This window comes from Pollachius pollachius (assembly GCF_949987615.1).
Source record: "Pollachius pollachius genome assembly, contig: scaffold_84, whole genome shotgun sequence".
In the NCBI taxonomy this organism is placed as follows: Eukaryota; Metazoa; Chordata; class Actinopteri; order Gadiformes; family Gadidae; genus Pollachius; species Pollachius pollachius.
The window spans coordinates 49,093-69,068 of record NW_027641413.1 but is presented as its reverse complement, the minus strand read 5'-3'; the positions used below and the strand labels follow the sequence as shown (position 1 = coordinate 69,068).

At 45.0% G+C, this 19,976-nt stretch overlaps 2 protein-coding genes across 4 annotated transcripts in view; both read left to right on the top strand.

Annotated features, from left to right (window-relative positions):
• Positions 1 to 1,325: 1,325 nt before the first annotated feature.
• On the top strand, positions 1,326 to 3,869 carry LOC307091607 (arylsulfatase I-like; the record flags this gene model as incomplete). Its single annotated transcript, XM_079759244.1, has 2 exons — positions 1,326 to 1,639; positions 2,471 to 3,869. The coding sequence occupies 2 exons, from the start codon at positions 1,326 to 1,328 to the stop codon at positions 3,867 to 3,869; spliced, it is 1,713 nt and encodes a 570-aa protein (XP_079615370.1).
• Positions 3,870 to 15,335: 11,466 nt separating this feature from the next.
• LOC307091612 (uncharacterized protein) overlaps positions 15,336 to 19,976 on the top strand; it is a 43,447-nt gene continuing 38,806 nt past the window's right edge. For 2 of the 3 annotated variants that reach the window (XM_079759250.1, XM_079759247.1), the window contains exons 1-2: positions 15,363 to 15,450; positions 15,751 to 15,864. The gene's annotated coding sequence lies outside the window, so the exon portion shown is untranslated. Of the gene's footprint in view, positions 15,451 to 15,750; positions 15,865 to 19,976 lie in introns of all 3 variants that reach the window. The other variant, XM_079759248.1, reaches the window with a different exon arrangement.

The following is a 19,976-nucleotide window of genomic DNA, read 5'->3' as shown; positions in this document are numbered from 1 at the left end:
CGTGAGATGATTGCTCATTATGCGGAGACACTGTTTTGTTTTTTCAAGGGGTGACATGGCGCTACACGCCCAGTAGGGGCCTGCCTTGGTTCCCGCTCTACATTCAAACATGATTGTTCCCTATTGTTTATGAACTATTTAGTCTTTTATCAGACGCTTCTATCCAAAGGGACGGATGCTGAATTAGGGTACAGGTCTTCAATGAGCAGGTAACCTTACATCTTGCTCAACGACACACAGGCAGGCTGTAGCCATCGGGGGTCCAACCGAGTACCCCAGCTTTTGGCGTTGAATACAGCAGCGTGCTTTAGGACCTGGCCTCTCACAGACCGGGCCGTGGAAGGTGTGAGGCAACTGTCTGTCCGTTATCGGCTGGGCTCAGCGTTTTTCCAAGGGGTGGACGTCTGGCCGGAGATGTTATCAACGTCTCCTGAACGGCTGCTAGATCTGCCAGGGTTCCCCTTCACTCCTTCACTCGTGAAAAAAGCAGGAAGACTGAAAGAGGGGTCTGTGAACAGGGCGAGGGGGAACGGAGAACACTGTCGTTGATTGTGACCAGGGGGGCCCCACATGAGGCCCCAAAAAGACCCCCGCACACACACACACACACACACAAACACACACGCACACGTGCACACACACACGCGCGCACACACACACACACACACACATAGACACGCCCACGCTCTTACACGGTTTTATGAGCAACAGCCTGTGTCGGGGGGTCTTAATAATCCAAAATCCAATCAGGGTTAGACATCTGCTGCTCCTCCATTTGGTTTGTTTGGCCAAATGTGATTAACTTTCCAATTACCTTCATGGAATAGCTTCCACACCAAGCAGGGTCAAAATAATGTCTCACGGCTATTGGGTTCATTCATTCATGCATGCATGCATTCATTCATTAATACCCGAGAAGTGCAAACGTTTCCTAGAGTGCGCAGAGTGCAGCGGTGTGTGTGTGTGTGTGTGTGTGTGTGTGTGGGGGGGGGGGGGGGGGGGGGGGGGGGGGTCAATACACGAGCGCCTCTTCTCATTCCAGTGACTCCAGGAGAGGCAGTCGGGCGGGCTTCATGATACCGCTAGGTCAACTGGAATGTTTTGAAACGTTTCTGTGACATTTGGCAGATTTCATCAGCGTCATGGGGACACTAGGGGGGTTCTCCGAACGGGATGAGGATCGTCTGGATTTCAGCGAGGCGTAAGGTGAACGTTATCACCGCGAGTGGTTTATTCTTTGCGTTAGAGATTTATCCATTTCAATATGATTTTTTGACGCTTTTCGGAAGGTAGGTACCGAGAAAGGTTAGTGGGTCAGACGAGCGATGACGACCACGTCGCTGACCGGGTTCTCCGTGATGAGTCTGCTGAGCTTCAGTTACCTGACGTGGGACTGGATGAGCCCCAACCAGGTGGAGCGCCTGTCCGCTCCCGACCCGGCCAACGTACTGCCCGCAGCGCGTCCGCCGCACATTATCTTCATCATGACGGACGACCAGGGGTTCAACGACATCGGCTATCACAACTCTGACATCAAGACCCCCACGCTGGACAAGCTGGCGGCGGACGGAGTGAGGCTTGAACAGTACTACATCCAGCCCATCTGCACCCCGTCTCGCAGTCAGCTCCTCACCGGCAGGTAGAACAGCAGTCAGGAACTTGACTTTCCTCTTTTCATTTTCTTTGCACGTATCCCCTATACCGACCCTGATCATTAGTTGTCTCTAACTTTAAAACAGTGGAAACCGCCTTTAAAAAATATACAGTGGTAGGCATAAGTTTAGGCACCCAAGCTAAAGTTGACTAATAAGAGGAATACAAAAAAAGGAAATTGATCTTAATGCTTTAATTAAACAAACCAGCTAATAGGTGGTAGCCTATTAGCTGGTTTGATTTGCATTGAGATATCATTAGGCTAACTAACAGCTATTAGGCTTACTGAAAAGAACCATGCCAATCTCTAGGTATGGGGAAGGGAATGCGGTGATGTGGGGCTATTTTAATTCCAAAGACCTAGGTGACTTCATCGAGATGCATAGTATCCTGGATCCATGAAAATCTGCCTGCCTCTATGGGAATTTAACAAAGGGGTGTCTATACTTATTCACCCTGTATTTTATGGAGAACATTTATTTAATCACGATACATTATTCATTCTAAAAGCAAATTGGTCTTCGTATAGGTAGGTTTTTTCCTCATTTGCTTCATTAAGGCATTAAGATCAATTTCCAAAAGATGATTTTTTACTCCTCGTTTTAGTCAACTTTAGCATGGGTGCCTAAACTCATGCCCACCACTGTATATATGTATTTCATACTTATACTTTTAAAGTAATAATTAAACGACCACTGGTAACACTAAAGCAATGAAGACTACAGTACACATCTTCCAACCTCACTCACTGCTTTAAAACCGCGTCTAGTCTGCATGCCAGCGACCTCTGGGACCGCTGTTGATCCTCCCCTCCCAGGTACCAGATCCACACGGGCCTGCAGCACTCCATCATCCGGCCGCGCCAGCCCAGCTGCCTGCCCCTGGACCGGGTCACCCTGCCCCAGAGGCTGCAGGGGCTGGGCTACTCCACCCACATGGTGGGCAAGTGGCACCTGGGCTTCTACAAGAAGGAGTGCCTGCCCACCCGCCGCGGCTTCGACTCCTACCTCGGCTCGCTGACGGGCAGCGTCAACTACTACACCTACAACTCGTGCGACGGGCCGGGCCTGTGCGGCTACGACCTCCACGAGGGCGAGACGGTGGCCTGGGACCAGGCCGGCAAGTACTCCACCCACCTGTACGCCCAGAGGGTCCGCCGCATCCTGGCCGCGCACTCCCCGCTGGGCCCCCCCCTCTTCATCTACCTGTCCTTCCAGGCGGTGCACACGCCCCTGCAGTGCCCCCGGCGCTACGTCTACCCGTACCGGGACATGGGCAACGTGCCGCGCCGCAGGTACGCCGGCATGGTGTCGGCGGTGGACGAGGCGGTGCGCAACGTCACCTACGCCCTCCGCAAGTACGGCTTCTACCAGAACAGCGTGGTGGTCTTCTCCACGGACAACGGGGGCCAGCCGCTGTCGGGGGGCAGCAACTGGCCGCTGAGGGGCCGCAAGGGCACCTACTGGGAGGGCGGGGTCCGGGGGCTGGGCTTCGTCCACAGCCCCCTGCTGCGGCGCAAGAGGAGGGTGAGCACGGCCCTGGTGCACATCACCGACTGGTACCCCACGCTGGTGGGGCTGGCCGGGGGCAACGCCTCGGCCGCCGAGGGGCTGGACGGCTTCGACGTGTGGCCGGCCATCAGCGAGGGCCGGGAGTCGCCGCGCCGGGAGATCCTGCACAACATCGACCCGCTGTACAACCCCGCGCGGGGGGGCTCGCTGCAGGGGGGCTTCGGCATCTGGGACACGGCGGTCCAGGCGTCCATCCGCGCCGGGGACTGGAAGCTGCTCACCGGGGACCCCGGCTACGGGGACTGGACGCCGCCGCCCGTGCTGTCCGGCTTCCCCGTTGGCTGGTGGGGGCTGGAGCGCCACGTGCGGCCCGGGAAGGCGGTGTGGCTGTTCAACGTGTCCGGGGACCCCTACGAGCGCTTCGACCAGGCGGAGCGGCGGCCCGACGTGGTCAAGCTGCTGCTGGCCCGGCTGGCCTTCTACAACCGCACGGCCGTGCCGGTGCGGTACCCCCCCGAAGACCCCCGGGGCCACCCAGACCTGAACGGGGGGGCCTGGGGGCCCTGGTTCGGGGACGGGGAGGAAGACCCCTGGGACGGCGCGCCGCGGAGACGCACCAAGGACAGGAAGGAGACCCTGAAGATGGCCAGGACCAAGTCCTTCTTCAGGAGACTCAACGGCAGGGTGACATCCAATAGGATATGAGAACGGCAGGGTGACGTCCAATAGGATATGAGAACGGCAGGGTGACGTCCAATAGGATATGAGAACGGCAGGGTGACGTCCAATAGGATATGAGAACGGCAGGGTGACGTCCAATAGGATATGAGAACGGCAGGGTGACGTCCAATAGGATATGAGAACGGCAGGGTGACGTCCAATAGGATATGAGAACGGCAGGGTGACGTCCAATAGGATATGAGAACGGCAGGGTGACGTCCAATAGGATATGAGAACGGCAGGGTGACGTCCAATAGGATATGAGAACGGCAGGGTGACGTCCAATAGGATATGAGAACGGCAGGGTGACGTCCAATAGGATATGAGAACGGCAGGGTGACGTCCAATAGGATATGAGAACGGCAGGGTGACGTCCAATAGGATATGAGAACGGCAGGGTGACGTCCAATAGGATATGAGAACGGCAGGGTGACGTCCAATAGGATATGAGAACGGGCGGCCGGCCGACGCCGGACATGGTGACGCTAGAGGGGCCCTCACGCCGGACACGGTGACGCTAGAGGGGCCCTCACACCGCCCGACTGAAATGGCTGAACACAGAAAAGATTGGTCCCGAACTCGTCTGAGTCTCCTCAAACCTTTCAGATGGCCAACGGTTGGGCCGGGGTGTTCCACGCTTAAGGGATGTTTGTGTTTGTGTGTTGGTTGTATGGCAGCCTGGGAATGGGGTGGAGGATGCAGAGCATCTATATGATATGGATGATGTTTATTTTGTTTGTGTAAAGTATTTTGGTATCGTCCCATGATTTTGTTTGAACCCATATCATGACATTTTCAATAAAACAAAAATCATAATTGAACATTAGAAACAGGCCGTTATTCATTATATAATTTAAATCTTCTTATTTTTGTTTCTATCTAGTTTCCAACAGCTTGCTAGTGATCCAGAGCTCAGTAGTAAGACTAAACGGGACATTAAATGTGGTCAGGTTATAAAGTCAGATAATGAACACAACACTGAATTAAGGGTCATTTCAGTGTCGCAACTCCATGCAAAAACAGGGACGGAAGGATAGAATGTGTCTGGAATTAATGATTTTTCAAATATTAATACAGTTAAAAAAATTAAAAAAAAAACAACTGTAGATCTCTTAGACTATCCTGATCTCACAAGTTCAAGTTCTGTTTTCATGGAATTCGTTGTGATGCGCAAACATGAATTTCTGGATGCAACATTGCGTTGTGTAGGCCGACGTTATGTTGTGTACGTTATTTAATGGTCGTTACGTTATGTAGCCTACGTTATGTTGTGTACGTTACGTTGTGTACATTATTTAATGTATGTTCTGCACGTTAAAGTAACGATGTTGTTGTTTCAATTAAACTTGTTTAGATTGTGTCTGAAAAATGTATCAATGTAGATTTTTGTGGTACTTTATAATTAGTCATGTTGAATGATTGATTCTTAAATACTAGTTCTAAAAATTGGTAGGCTATGGTATAATTTATTTATTTATGTTGGTAGAATATATTTGTGTTTATTTTCTCTTTAATTTATCATAATTTGCTTTGCGTATTGCTGACAATCACAAAAGTCAACTGGGTAAATAATCGAGTGATAAAATACAGAAAATAAAAAATAGGACTATAGAAGTATAAAAAGAAACGGACGGCCCTGCCTGTAGGGCTGCTGCCCCTGATTAAGGCCTACACAGTCAGGCAATACTGCCCCAAAGAGGCTAAACACAGTAACTGCATCTGGAGTAAAACATGTAGCTCAGTGCTGGCAGTTCCCTACTCAGATATCAAGTAGAGTAATGCTTCATTTTACAGGTCCCCAGATTTCATGGTCAGTAGGTGGTCATTTGTTTTATTTAAATGTTTTCATTACAATCAAATAATTATATGACTATATTATATTTTCCAAGAAGCAGTTCATAGATAGCTGGTTATTTTATTTCGTAATTAGGCTCACGTGCAAAAAAAAGAGCACAGCTAAGCAGAATATTATAATATACATAAGAGGTATAATAATAGAATATTTAAACATGCAGAATAGTATAATATACATACTAGGTATAATAATACAAAAGTTAAAATGCAGAACAGTAAAACATGCTACTTCTAATAGCGACCACCATGGACAACAACAAGAGAGGAAAAAAAGAATTAATAATAAAAAATGATCTTGCAATTATCAGATGCGTCCCTGGTAGGTCAAAGGTCAGTAGGCTGATGGCCCTCTGTCTAAAGCGCTGTCCGCGTCCTCCTGGGTGTTGGCAGCTCTCAGGGCCTCGTCCTCCGGGGCTGAGCGGTCACACACTCGTCCAAATTGGTCTCCAGCGTCCGCCCGGGGCCTGGAGCCACCTCGACCGGCCCGTACTCCACCTCACTCTCCCCCTGCCCTCCCGGTCGCCCTGGAGACGTTACCGTACGGCACACCATCATCTACTGCCATGGAGGACAGCGCAATGTCTGAACAAACAGAACATTAGACAATGAGAAAACGGCACAGAAAGTAAAGATTGTGTTTAAAAGTTGACCCAAAGAGACACTTGGTACCTCGAGGTATGGAGGTTTTCTTCTTCTTTAGGGCCCAGTAGACTCCTAATGCTACTAGGGGCAGCAGCACCACCGTCAGAGAACGAGCGATGAAAGGGATGCGGTCTGTGACGAAGGAAAGAAGAAGTAAGTCAGAGGTTGTTCAACTTGTCCCCAAAGGCTTCACGGGTGGACAGACACTGAATAGTGTGGGGTTGCCTACCTAAACCAAAAGCCATAACTGATATCAGGGATTCTATTTTGCTGTTGTAGCTTATCAGCTGGCTGAAAGCTATGTCAACATGAGAGTTAAGGGAATGACATACTGATGGACTTAGGTTTGTGATATTCCAGTTAATGTCTCGAATCATCTGATGGGAATAGACTAGTACCGGTATGTGGAGTGTGAGAGGATGATGGATGGTTAAGCATCCCCACCTCGCCCAACTCAGAATGATTGGACTCTGGGTCTGGGTAAGGCTGCACACTTGTTGCACACTGAGTAATCATAGTGCAACAGGTTAAACCAGCCATCAACACATGATCTGCATGACAGCGTGGAGGGTAGCATCGTCATTGTTAGGAGGCATAGTTAACATTATGAGCTCCACATGTTAATGTATGTTAGGCAATTCATTGTTTTTCAAATGGGTTAGTTGTCCTTTTCGTTAAAAAGACAAATACCGTTTTCATTTGAAGGAGTTCAATGATCTGGGCAGAGATTGTATTATGGCGGCAGCAGACGCCCTTGCCCTCCCTTGGGGGCACAACTATAGACAATGGTGACCGGTCATGTGATGAATCAACTGCTACTGAATCCAAGCTCCCTTCATTAATTTCCCTCGTTGTGTTGTCGCTCACCGTCTGTTGCGGACCGAGCAGGTGAGCAGTCCCGACCGGCCCGGTTCCAGAGTGACGTCACTAGCGCTACTAGGTCCGGAGAGGAGACGGAAAACGAGGGAGGCATCTGATTGGCTACAGAGAGTTCCTTGTTGAAAAAAATGCATTTGTGAATCCAGCCACGTCAGGAGTCTCAAAAATCCACATATAAATACAGACCATTTCACACACAAATGCAAACCAGTTCACAAATGAAAAGCGTCTTGTTAATTCAAGTTTAACAGTTTGTATATAAATGTAACAACATCCAATACATTTAGATGAAAATTGCAAATATTTTTTTAATTAATATATTTATGGATTTATATTACATTTAAAACAAGACACATGTGTGTGTGGATCAGAAATGTGTTTGTGAAACTTATTTTTGTTTATGTATTTATTTTACATTTATACATACCGATATCCATTTGTGTGTGCATTGAAATGTATTTGTTAGAAGAGAGTCATTTATATATAAATCACAAAATGCATTTGTGAATCCTTCTCTGTGCATTCATTATTAATGACTTTTCTGACCCCATACCTAAAGGCCCGTTCACACCCTACGGTAAATACGGATACGGACCGCTTCGTCCGGTCCCGGAGGTGTTTCGTCCGTCAGTGGGTCCGTCGCCTCCGAGCTTACGAAACCGGTCAGATCATCCGCGAAAATAGATAATATAGATAATAATATCTGATATGTATTTATATTGTATTTAACGTTTTATACTTATATTATACTATATACCTGACCTTTTTATTTTATTGTTCCCCTGCTTTGGCAATGAGTTGTAACTGGTCATTTAAAAATGACCAGTCATTTTGAGGAGATAATCTCGGGTTGATGAGGGGTGGCAAATTCCACCGCCGCCTAGGCCTACACTTTTTGAACCTTTTTTTGCAGATTTCGGATGACACAAAGCAAAACCCATCTCTTCTAAAGATGCCATGTTTGCGATTGTCGATGCCGTTAATTTGTGACACGACAGACACTGCCCTGTAGAGGAAGTATTGCGTAACATCCATAACAACGCTGAAACCGGACGGAGGTATGAAGGGTAGTCCCGGAGACAACGCTTGGTACGGACGGACGAATTTCGTCCGGATCCAGAGGTATGAATCGGCCTTTAGCCAGAGGGCCAGGGGGCCAGTGACACTTCTCTCTCTGCATCTGAAAGGCCACTTCATTGAACCCCTGTAAAGATGTGAATGTTTAGTCGGCCGTTGTCATGTTAATGATTATGTTCATGAAGCCGTTCACATGTAGTTTAAACCGTGTAGTTTCCGTCATTCATCAAATCTCAACTATTATTTTTATTATTAATAGTATCTATTTTTTCCTCTGTTGTCCACGGTGGCTTCCTGTGTCATAAATAGAAACTGAAACAATAAAATACTTGTTATATCTTGATCCCTGAAAATACTAATAATTCTACATGCGTAACTCTTACATATTATAACTACTATGTATTTTATGATATTCTGCATGTGTAACTTGCTTGGATGTATGTCTGTATGAAATATACAATTTTTTAAAGAATAGTACTCTTTGTAGTGGCAATCTTTTGTGTTCTATAAACATTCTTAAGGTTCCAGCCATGTAAATTGATGCCCATTCACACAGTACACACACACACACGCACACGCACACACATACACACACACACACACACACACACACACACACACACACAATTTAATGACACTCTTATTCATTTTACCCTTGTTTTACTGTTTCAAATTCCAGTTGACACCTTACCATACCGAGGAGATAATTTACAACAAAAAAATTGATTTTAGGTTAGAGTCTTCATAGTCAACAATTTATATTTATATTTATAGATAATGCTCTAGTGTAATTGTTAATAGATTGCAAACAAATGGTAACCATGATACATTTACAATGCAATACTGCCCCATCGAGGCTAACCTCCGCCAATGCATTTTTGGTCCAAATTGTAGTTATTCTAGTCCAGGTTAATTTTCCAAGTAAAATGAAAAATCATGAAACATAAGAAATGATAACTATTGCTTTTAAATAGGGGACAATATAAAACATAAATTGGATGACTGTTATGATGTTGAAACAAGACTTATGTTACAACATAGGACTAAAACATAGCTTCTCCAGGAAATGTTCCAAAATGTTAAAGAAAAGAGACAATCTTGTCGATAATGTACCTTCTTGACCTAAAAGAGAATAGAAACTTCCTCATTATTTTTGACTCAAATGGTTCAAGGGCTGACACCGCTGCAGATTGAGTCAAGGCCGTTTCATGGTAACCAATGAGCTGAGGCAAACACTTAAACACTCCACCTATTTGCACTAAGCTTTGCATTGTTAGAAACCCAGTCATACTTTCGAATGGTCATGCAACACTCCCTCATTTTCTCCTGAGACGGGAGAAATCTGTATTTACCTCTTTCACTTCCTTCTGGCAATGAAGCAAAAATCGTTGTTTTGCATTATTGCCAGAAGCAAATACAAGAGGGGGGGATTTCTTTTGAGACTACAAGCACTAGTCCCACCCTTTCAAACCCGCCCATAGGGGGTGGGACCTAATCGCTAACAGACCTATCACAGATCAGTGCCAGTGCGTAAGACTTCTCCTGCAGAAAACATGGCCGAAGGTTCTGAATACGCAGACGAAAACAATATGGAGGATTGGGATTTTGAAGTTATGGTAGAAATGGATGTTCGTGGCTACCTTTATGAGCCACAATAAAGCGATGAGCAGCTGAGGGCTATGGAGGAACAGGAAGCGGCTGTAGCTGCCGCCGCTACAGCCGAGGCAGACGGCCTGCCTGCCGCAGACGAGGAGCCCGCAATGGCTCGAGCTGGGGCGGATTGGTGGTGCCTGTGCTCTCACTGTGCGCCAATGGACACAGAACAAGAGTCTGTCTGCTGCCGAGAATTCCAGCGGTGCCAATTTCTTCTGGACGAAATCACGGAATCGGAGGATGACACGGACGTGTGTGTTGTCTATCACCCGAGTTTCGCACCCCATATGGATAGCGGTGTCCTGGAGACCTACTTTAGAATACCTAAGGTCAACTGGAAACGGCAGCCAAAGCCTAAAGGGCCAAATGAACGTCTTTCTGTAAAGTAAGTTTATTTTCTTTGATACTAATGTCAAGGAGTACTCTTTGCTAACGTGGCATGTTCATTGCACAAATAGCTTTCAGTTATGCTAGCTACAGTGGCATGCTAGGCTCAAAGACCATCACTCACTTTGTGCTCAATGTTTTGTCCGGACAATTTCGCCGAACAGCCTACCGGCACCTTCTTGAGTGGGTCCTGCAAGGAGAGAGATTGGGCAGAGGGCGTCGTGTCGTGTTACCTGCTTGTGTCGTGCAGGCTATCCGCCAGAAATACCCAGCTCCAGACGGCCAGTACTGCGGGCATCAAGAAGCTGAGGCCGCGCAGCAGGGTTTATTGTTTCATTGTTTGTATATAGTCATCCAACAGTTGTATTGTTTGTATATAGTCATCCAACAGTTGTATTGTTTGTATATAATTAAATGGTTCAAATTTACGTTGTTGTAGTTCTTTCTTAGTAGGGTCGCTCCAAGTGTATTCGTGTTATTGAACGACCAACATTTCATAACTGGAGCTACTTAGCTACTGTTGCCTAAGATGACAAAGATAACAACAGAATGGTGGTCATACCAATATTTCTAAAATTATGAAGTATTACAAGTATACATTGCGTTATAAGTTTGTTGCAAATCAGTTACCTCCTTCCAAGTTCATGATGCTAAACTTTGTTGAAGGCAGACAGGAGAGCAGGAGTGACATTTTGTTTTTAATTCACAAAGAAATAATTGTGAAATAATTGAGTCATGAACATCAAAACACACATACAACATTGTCCACACTATAAAAAAGAGATATTGACCTTGTGATTGGGTATGTATGGTAAGGTGCTCAATGGCAGTGCAAACAGGTAAGGCAGCGCAAGGATAAGGTCAAAAGACCACATAAGACATAAAGACATGAAATGGTAATATTACAAAATATTGGTGAAGAATGGGTTATTGTAGAGCTGACGTCTCAGAAGCGGCTCTTGAATGATGATGTTGCAGCTTCCTTTGGCGGCTTTGGGACAAGGGAGATGTTAGGTGGCAAAGGAGGTTGTGGTCGGGTGAGTGAGGAGGTTGGGTCCTTGAATTGTATGTTTGGGTTGCGTCTGTTTTCTATGACCTTTGCAATTAGTGTCTGGATAGATTTGGTGGTGTGTGGCTTGTAGTATTTAGAGTACATGAAAACACACCTGTTGTCGTGGTGGCTTGTTCTCGTGCCACAATGTTCTCATTATGCTCCATGATGGCAAGGTAGCCCCTCTCCCTCATTCCCTCGTAGGAGAAGGCCTGGTGTTTGGGGAGGTATTTCAGGAGAGCACTGTGAAAGATCTCCAGTGGCCCTGTGTGAAAAGGAGAATATATAGTACTAATTAAAACATGTTCAATAGGATATGTTAAAAACATGTGGGTAAAAAGGGTGTCAGTTCTTACCAGTATGTTTGAAGAGGGCCATCTTCTGAAGATCTTTCAAAAGCCTTTTGTCAAAGACTAGCGACGTCAGGTCCTGATATGCCACGAGTTCTTCTTCAGCCACATCCTCTTCTTCTGCTACTCGGCTGTTAGAGGAGCATGGTCACAGTAATGGCGCTTTCTATCCTTGTCAGTCCATCGGTGTTCATTGACCACATGGTGTGGAATGCACTTTCACCTGTTTTGTAGTGCCTTTGGGAAATAAAAGATTCTCAATAATACTATTACTTAAAAAAAAACCATATAGAACATTTATGGAAGCTTTTGATTGCGTCCCCCTTACTGGTGGCACAGGAAAACCACATGTGGTTTTACAACAGACCTGTGAAAGATATTAAAATGTGTAATTTTCCACCTTGTAATTCAATGGAACTTCAGGAAGATTGCAAACCAACACTGACCTGTTCCAGGAAAGTAGGATTTCATTCCCCTTTTTCTTCCCCTTCATGAGTAACTTCTTCCGGAAACCTGTGGTAAAAAATGCAGCATAACTTTGGGAACAATATAGAAATTGTTGGTGTTTGACCATTCACCCTGTCTAAGCCATTCATAGTTTAGATTTATTTAGCTATTGCTTATTTTAGCCACATGGTGGACTATTGCAAAGGGTGGGGCTTGTCAATGAGATTTATTGGAGAAGTGCAGGTGGGGTGATCAATTGGACAAGTAGATAGACAGATAGACACCCCCTCCCAGAGCCTTGAAGCATTGAAGCATGAGGTGTCATGGGGCTAGTTCTTAATGTGGGTAAGTGCCAATGGCTGTAGGTCCTGAATGTGGAGAATAGCATGTGTGTGTTAACAAGGATGGCAAAAAAACATACCTTTGGCTGTGTGCCATATGTCAAATTTGTGCTGGACATGAGGAAATTCTTCCCTCATTATTTTCTGTATTGACGTGGAGCGGTCCGTTGCCATCACCTCCACGTCAAGGCCGTGTCCAGGGGATCGTTCATTCCCCTTCTAAACCCCACTGGCTCCATAGCGCCAGAGCTGGTGGCCTCTGTACACTAAAGATTTCAATTTGATAAGTTATCAAAATGTCAACATAGCAGGAGTAATTCTATCAAAAATGTTGTTATCACAACTTTCAACATAGCATGAGTAATTATTGTTATTCTGCATCCATGCATATGTTTCTTACCTGAACCAGTTCGGTGTGGAGTACTTCCTTTGTACTGTCTAGCATGAAAGTGTAGTGGCAGTATTTCGCGTTGAAGCCTGGTGAGTCACATCGGCCATCCCCTGACAAGTGTGGCCTCTTCCCATCCATCTGTTCCAAATATACTCTTGCCAAGAGGGCACTTTCTTTGCTGTGTGTACACATGCTCAATAGCAGGATGCAAGTACGCCTTCTGGATGTTGTAAATGTTGATGATCCAATAATTTGGACACCCATTGTTTGGCACCAGTCGGAGAGTTCGATGTATGTGCCGCCCCTGAACAGAACAGCTGCAGCTGAAAGTACATTTACCTCTGGCATTCCTCTTACGTCTGGTGAAGATTTCCAAGTACCAGAATGGCCCCCAAGACACATCCATTTCACACTCCTCTGTGCCCCAGTATCATTGATAGTCTTTGAAGAAATCGGTTTCCCACACATCTGGCAAAACTTGAATAGTGACATTAGGCTGGATTCATTGACAATGATCTTCTTGCCACTCCAGTCTCCCTTTACACCTTCATCTTCTGATGACCACGACGACGTGTTGGTGAGGGTTGACTAAAGCTGATAGCTTTCATCGGTTGCACCAACTTCAATGGTGCTGGCACTGGTATCAAGGCCAGGTGTTCTTGGGCAAATTGGGGATCATCCTCTTCTGATGATGAGGAGGACAACGCTGCAGCAGACGTCGTCGTTTGAGTTTGAAATGTCAAACGTTCAATAACGTTAAAACATTTGAATAACGTCAGACTAACACAGTAAAACATGATGGATTTACATCGCTAATAGCAATCTTATGTAGAACTTGTAGCTCTCTAAGTGTCTTAAGTTACATGGCTAACTTTGCTTCCTCATTGCTGATGAGCGGAGTTAGCGAGGCAGACACATTAGATCAACAAGCGACCAAAACATACTACAATCTTACCAGCTATCTATCTAGCGGCTATCTGACTCCGGTAGCGCTACCAAGGTAGAACGCCGTAACATCACTTGCTGCGTTTTACCTTTGTAAAAGGTTGGATTTTGTAGTTACTGCAAATTTAAAAGTGTTTTCTCTGAAACGGGACACAGTTGAGCCACGAAACTTTGACACAAAACAAAGGATATGTTTCTAAGTCCATTACCAGTCTTGGTAATGGACCAATTTTGACCAAATATGTAGTTACTGCGTTTTCCCTTTGTACGGCAGATCAGTGTGTGTTCTCAATAGCCGCTAGCTGCTAATAGAGTCGAGTCAGAAAGAGTCTTACCTCCAGGCAAAAGCGTTTGGGAGACGTTCCTGTCAATTCGTCGTCATCATCTAGAATGGTAAATGTCGACGGAATTGCGGTTCTCACAAGCGCGGGTCTTCTGTCAAGTCTTCTGGCTTGAAATGTAGACGGCACACCGTCTGATTTCTCAGTGCTTCAACGGCTGTGTCCTATCCAAACTTCGGGTTATTGATAGCCCGTAGCCACTCTTTGCACAACTCCAACACTTTGGGTAATCTATGAAAACTTACCCTGTCTCTTTTCAACAGAGACATTAAGGTTTAACCTTCAGTTCAGTCATTTAGCAAACACTGTCCTCCAAAGTGACTTAGTCTGATTCTTTTTCCCGAGTCATATTAATAAGTAGGGAGGTAGGGCTTCTTGCAGCGGTGTTTGGACCCTGAACCTTTGGGCTGGGACTCCAACACCCTGCCCTCCTCACTGTCTTACTAAAGCTTTTATAACGGTAGACTTCAATTTAGCTTTTGTTCCAACCCATTCATCTCATTACTGAGAACAAATTAAAATGACACAAGAAAACATTTCACAAACTCAATTGTATTTATGGGGAGGATTTTAACATGAATTCATAATTGATTTCCTAATTTCTTTCTATCAATAATAGGAGCAGGGGTCTTAAAGAGGTGGATAGTTCGAATTATAATTGTATGAAGGTAAGTTCCTATGAGTGAATAACAGAAGGTTTCTGTTCAGTCAACCTGTGAGACTCACCTCCTCAGTCGGTTTCCCTTAGCCCCGGTCTCCTCTCCCCTCCTGTCCCGGGAGTGTCTGTCCCGGGGACTAGACTCCAGGGGACAGACACTGTCCCCTGGAGTCTAGACGGACTCCCGCTGAACGACCCGCGTCTCCTCTCCGGACCGAGTAGCGCTAGTGACGTCACTCTGGAGCCGGGCCGGTCGGGACTGCTCTCCTGCTCGGTCCGCAACAACGTCAGCCACGCCGCGGCTAGCGTCAGCTTGTCTGTGTGTGACGGTGAGTGACAAACACAACGAGGGAAATGAATGAAGGGAGCTTGGATTCAGTAGCAGTTGATTCATCACATGACCGGTCACCATTGTCTCTCATAGGGTTCATATATGTGAACTGCACATCTAATGGAACACATATATCACAGTGGGTGCACAGGGACAACAATACCTTATGCCCTGAGGCAGCGGTCACTGATGGACCAACAGACCATGTCAATAAAACGGGTAAGGAGATTAAATGGACACAAACCATTAGGCAGTGTTGTGCCTGAACGCGTTCACTGAACGAAAGTTCATGAACTCGTTCATATTTTGGGCGAACGTGAACGTACTATATTACTGCCTGATGAACGTTACTGTATGTATGTATGTATGTATGTATGTATGTACGTATGTATGTACGTATGTATGTATGTACATGTATAAATGGTTGCCAGCGAGGGAAAAATACATTGAGAGAATGAATGCAAGGGGCTTGGACAGCAGTTGATTCATCACATGACCGGTCACCATTGTCTCTCATAGGGTTCATTCATGTGAACTGCACATCTAATGGAACACATATATCACAGTGGGTGCACAGAGACAACAATACATTATGCCCTGAGACAGCTGTGGAATTCAACTTCAATATAATGGGTAAGCAGACTAGCACATAGATATATGATAAATGCGGTTTTATGCTACAGACCCTATAGTATCTGTCGTATAAAGGCTGGGACGAATTAAAGTATAGACCGGCGCGATTCCCATTGAAACGAATGGCACGGTGATTATTCTTCAAAACGAGAGCTGTTCAAATGTGGAAAATGAATTAAACTGTAATCAGACAACACGGTTATATGCTATAGACCCTAGAGCAGGGGTCGGCAACCTTTTGTATCAAAAGAGCCATTTTGGCCCATCTCCCGCAAAAAAAAAATGTTTGGAGCCGCAAACTTTTTAATTCACCCCCTCCCTGTGACACTCTGTAAAAAAAAACATAGTTCGTTGCATTCATGAAATTATAAAACAACAAAGAGAAAGCTGTTGAAGAACATTTTATTGCTGTTCTAACTGGAAAACCTCAAACTCTTATGAAGAGGAGAAATAACTTTGAAATAAATCAAACATATAGAACGAGTATAATAAGTCTAAACATAAAGAACATAGTTCGTTGCATTCATGAAATTATAAAACAACAAAGAGAAAGCTGTTGAAGAACATTTGATTGCTGTTCTAACAGGAAAACCTCAAACTCTTATGAAGAGGAGAAATAACTTTGAAATAAATCAAACATATAGAACGAGTAGGCTATAATAAGTCTAAACATAAAGAACACCTAAACAGGTAAACATAGGTTTGTTGTCATCCTCTTGATTTTTCCTCGGCCACAGCAATAAACCATCGAATCTGAACAAAAATCAAAATAACACACCAGCTCAGTTTCTAAAATATATATTTTTTGGTGCAAAATAATAGCCTATTAAATTGTAGTGTCCTCACCTGTTTAATGTGATTTCTGTTTCTGAACATCACTGCTGAGCTTTTCTATGTCGGGGCTGTAGGACGTGACCTTCATCTTAACGCAGGATTGCAGGCTGACATCTGTGAGGCGTGAGCGATATTTTGATTTGACATAGTTCATGTTAGAAAATATTTGCTCGCATAAGTATGTGGATCCAAAGATGGACAGGACTCCAAAGGCATACTTCTTGATGTTGTGATAAGTTTCGGGAATTGCATTCCATGTCTCAAACACAAGTTTGTCGGGTTTGGGAAGGTTTTCTATTTCGCTCCATTTGTGTTCTCGAGCGAGAATAGCCTTCCGACGGGCGACGTCTTCGAGATCAGCTGTCAGACTTTTGAACTTGGACACCCATACCTCTTTGTCAGCTATGTCAGCCAGTTCAATTTCAAGATCGGGTTGACTCACGAAAGTGAATGCTGACATGTTCAGCATGGACGGGTCGATGTCCAGGGGTGTGACGGGGAAGGATAATGTGCTTTTTTCCTTTCTGAACTCACTGAATCTTTGTCCAAATGCAGTTTGCATTGCAATGATCGTGTGCTGCAAGTACTCACAATTGATGTTGTGTGACGTTTTGAACTCTCTCAGGGAGGGGAAGTGAGAGAACGTACCTTTCTCCACATCTCTGGCAAACACTGTCATCTTGCGCTCGAACGCCAAAACATACTCCAGCAGCTGAAGGGCAGTGCTTCCTTTTCCCTGGAGACTTCTGTTCAGCATGTTAAGGTGACCTGTCATATCCACCATGAAGTGCAGCTTTTCCAGCCAATCTGGGTGTTCCAGTTCTGGATAGGTGAGGCCCTTACTTTCCAGGAAAGTTTTCACTTGTTCCAGACAAGCCGCAAACCGTTTAAGCACTTCTCCCCTGGACAGCCACCGGACTTTGTTATGCAGCAGGAGATCCGAATATGCGCTGTCGACTTCATCTAACAATGAACAGAACTGTCGGTGGTTTAACCCTTTTGCCATTATTTTGTTGACTATCTGAATGACAAGGTCCATCACCTCTTTGCATTCGGGGGGAAATGTTTGAGCGCACAGTGCTTCTTGGTGCAGGATGCAGTGAAACGTCAGCAGCTCTCGACCCAGCGACTTCTGAAGTAAAGTAATAAACCCCTTCTGTGTTCCTCTCATACTAGGTGCCCCATCAGTAGCCACTGACACCATGTTGGTGGTATTTATTCCTTTGGCTTTTAAACAATTCACCACAGCCTCACAAATGTCCTCCCCCCGTGTTTGGCCTTTGAGCGGTATCAACTCAATAATTTCTTCCTGCGGCCCGTCAGAGTTCACGTATTTGCATAACAGCGCTAGTTGTTCAATGTCGTTCACATCACTGGACTCATCACAGGCGATGGAGAATGCTGGAGCTGAATTTATGTCGTTAATTTGTTGACTGGTGATGTTTTCTGACATCTTAATGGTCCTGTCCTTTACGGTTTTTGCAGAGAGAGGCATATCTTTAATTTTCTGAACAATTTCAGTTTTGTTTTTAAAGTCCGAGAATAGATGTTCTGATATTTTAATGAATGTCTCTTTCAAGTATTCTCCATCTGTGAATGGCTTTCCGCACCTGACGATCTCCTGAGCTGCCGCAAAACTAGCAGCAGTTGTTGAATTTGGAGACTTGATCCATTTCTTAAAAGTAATTTTACTCTGCTCACATTTCCGCAGCAGTTCCGAAATCGCTCTTTTCCTTTCTCCTCCTGCTTGGTACTTTTCAGCAAATGCGGAGTGTTTGTTCTGGAAATGTCTTTCAACATTACATTTTTTGTTATTGGCTAATTTCTCGCCACATATCAAGCATATAGGTAAGCCTGCATCAGTAGTACTGAAAGCAAATGAATCTGTCCACGCTGAATTAAAATCTCGATTTTCCTCTGCCACTTTTCTTTTCTTGGATTTATCCATGGTAAGTTTACTCAATATTAGTCAGAGAGGGAGTTACATGGTTAAATCTTTAGCTGTCATGTGGCATCAGGGATAGCCTACAGTAGCCTACAGTAGACTACAGTAGCCAGTCAGCAGCCTCAACCGTTGACGTTCTACGTGATCGGTCATGGCCAGCAATGTAAACAAGGAATAGATAGCATAGCATAGCATAGCGATACAATAGTCAAGTAATGAAAAAACTGTAAGGACCTTTATTATCAAAATATAACGTACTGAAACTTTAATATTCAACACAGCTAAATAACTTTTTGACTACGAACTTTAATGCTGTAAACCCTTCTCGCTCAGTATTCGTTCGTGCAATTGGCTGTCAACGGTGGATGCTGCTGATTGGCGGCTCACTGGCATGTCCCGCCTCCTGCCAATGGCAGCATCTAGGCTACTTCCTGATGCCAGATGCCAGTTAAAGATTTAACTCCTACTGGGATTAGCCACCTGCAAATCAACGAAGCTTTGTCATTCACTCCCCCCCTCACGGTAGCGCTATTGCGCATCCATTGCGACCTCTCGTTTAGTTGACGATATATATAAAAATATATATATAATATATATATATTTTTTTTTTAAGAAAACTGCAGGGAGCCACGGCTGAGGGGCTAAAGAGCCGCATGCGGCTCCGGAGCCGCAGGTTGCCGACCCCTGGTCTAGAGTATCTGTGGTATAAAGGCTGAGACGAATTTCGAATTATAAATATGTACAATCCATAACGTTAGCTCTCTGGCTCATAGCTCAGCGGACTAGAATACCTCCTTGAATCATTGCTTGTTGGCCGGAAATGGAAAGGGGTGCAGTTCACCTTTGGTTGTAGTCTTTTCGCTCGGTTCTCCATCTCATCAGTAGGGCTAGAACCGAGAGAAAAGACTACAACCAAACGTGAACACCCCCCCTTTCCGTTTCCGGCCAACGAGCATTGAGTCTTCCAACAGAAATCAATGGGATTTACAAAATGCGCTAAATGTGCAATAAAACACGATAGAAACTGTATTTCGCTACGATACTTGATTCAACCACTCTATTTCATCCTAGACAAACCACAAAGGGGGCTCAATGTTCAAAATACCGGAAAAAACGAATAGCTCACAGCAACATATTGAAAAAAAGAACTATGAACTAGTTCATTTTTTGGAACTGTGAACTTAGTTCAAAATTTTGAATTATGAACGTTTAACTGAACTAGTTCATTTTAAAATTTGTGAACTGAACTTTGAACTAGTTCACGAAGAAAGTGAAATTTCCCAACACTGCCATTAGGCCTATGTAAATCTGACGTGAAGATAGTGATGTCAAT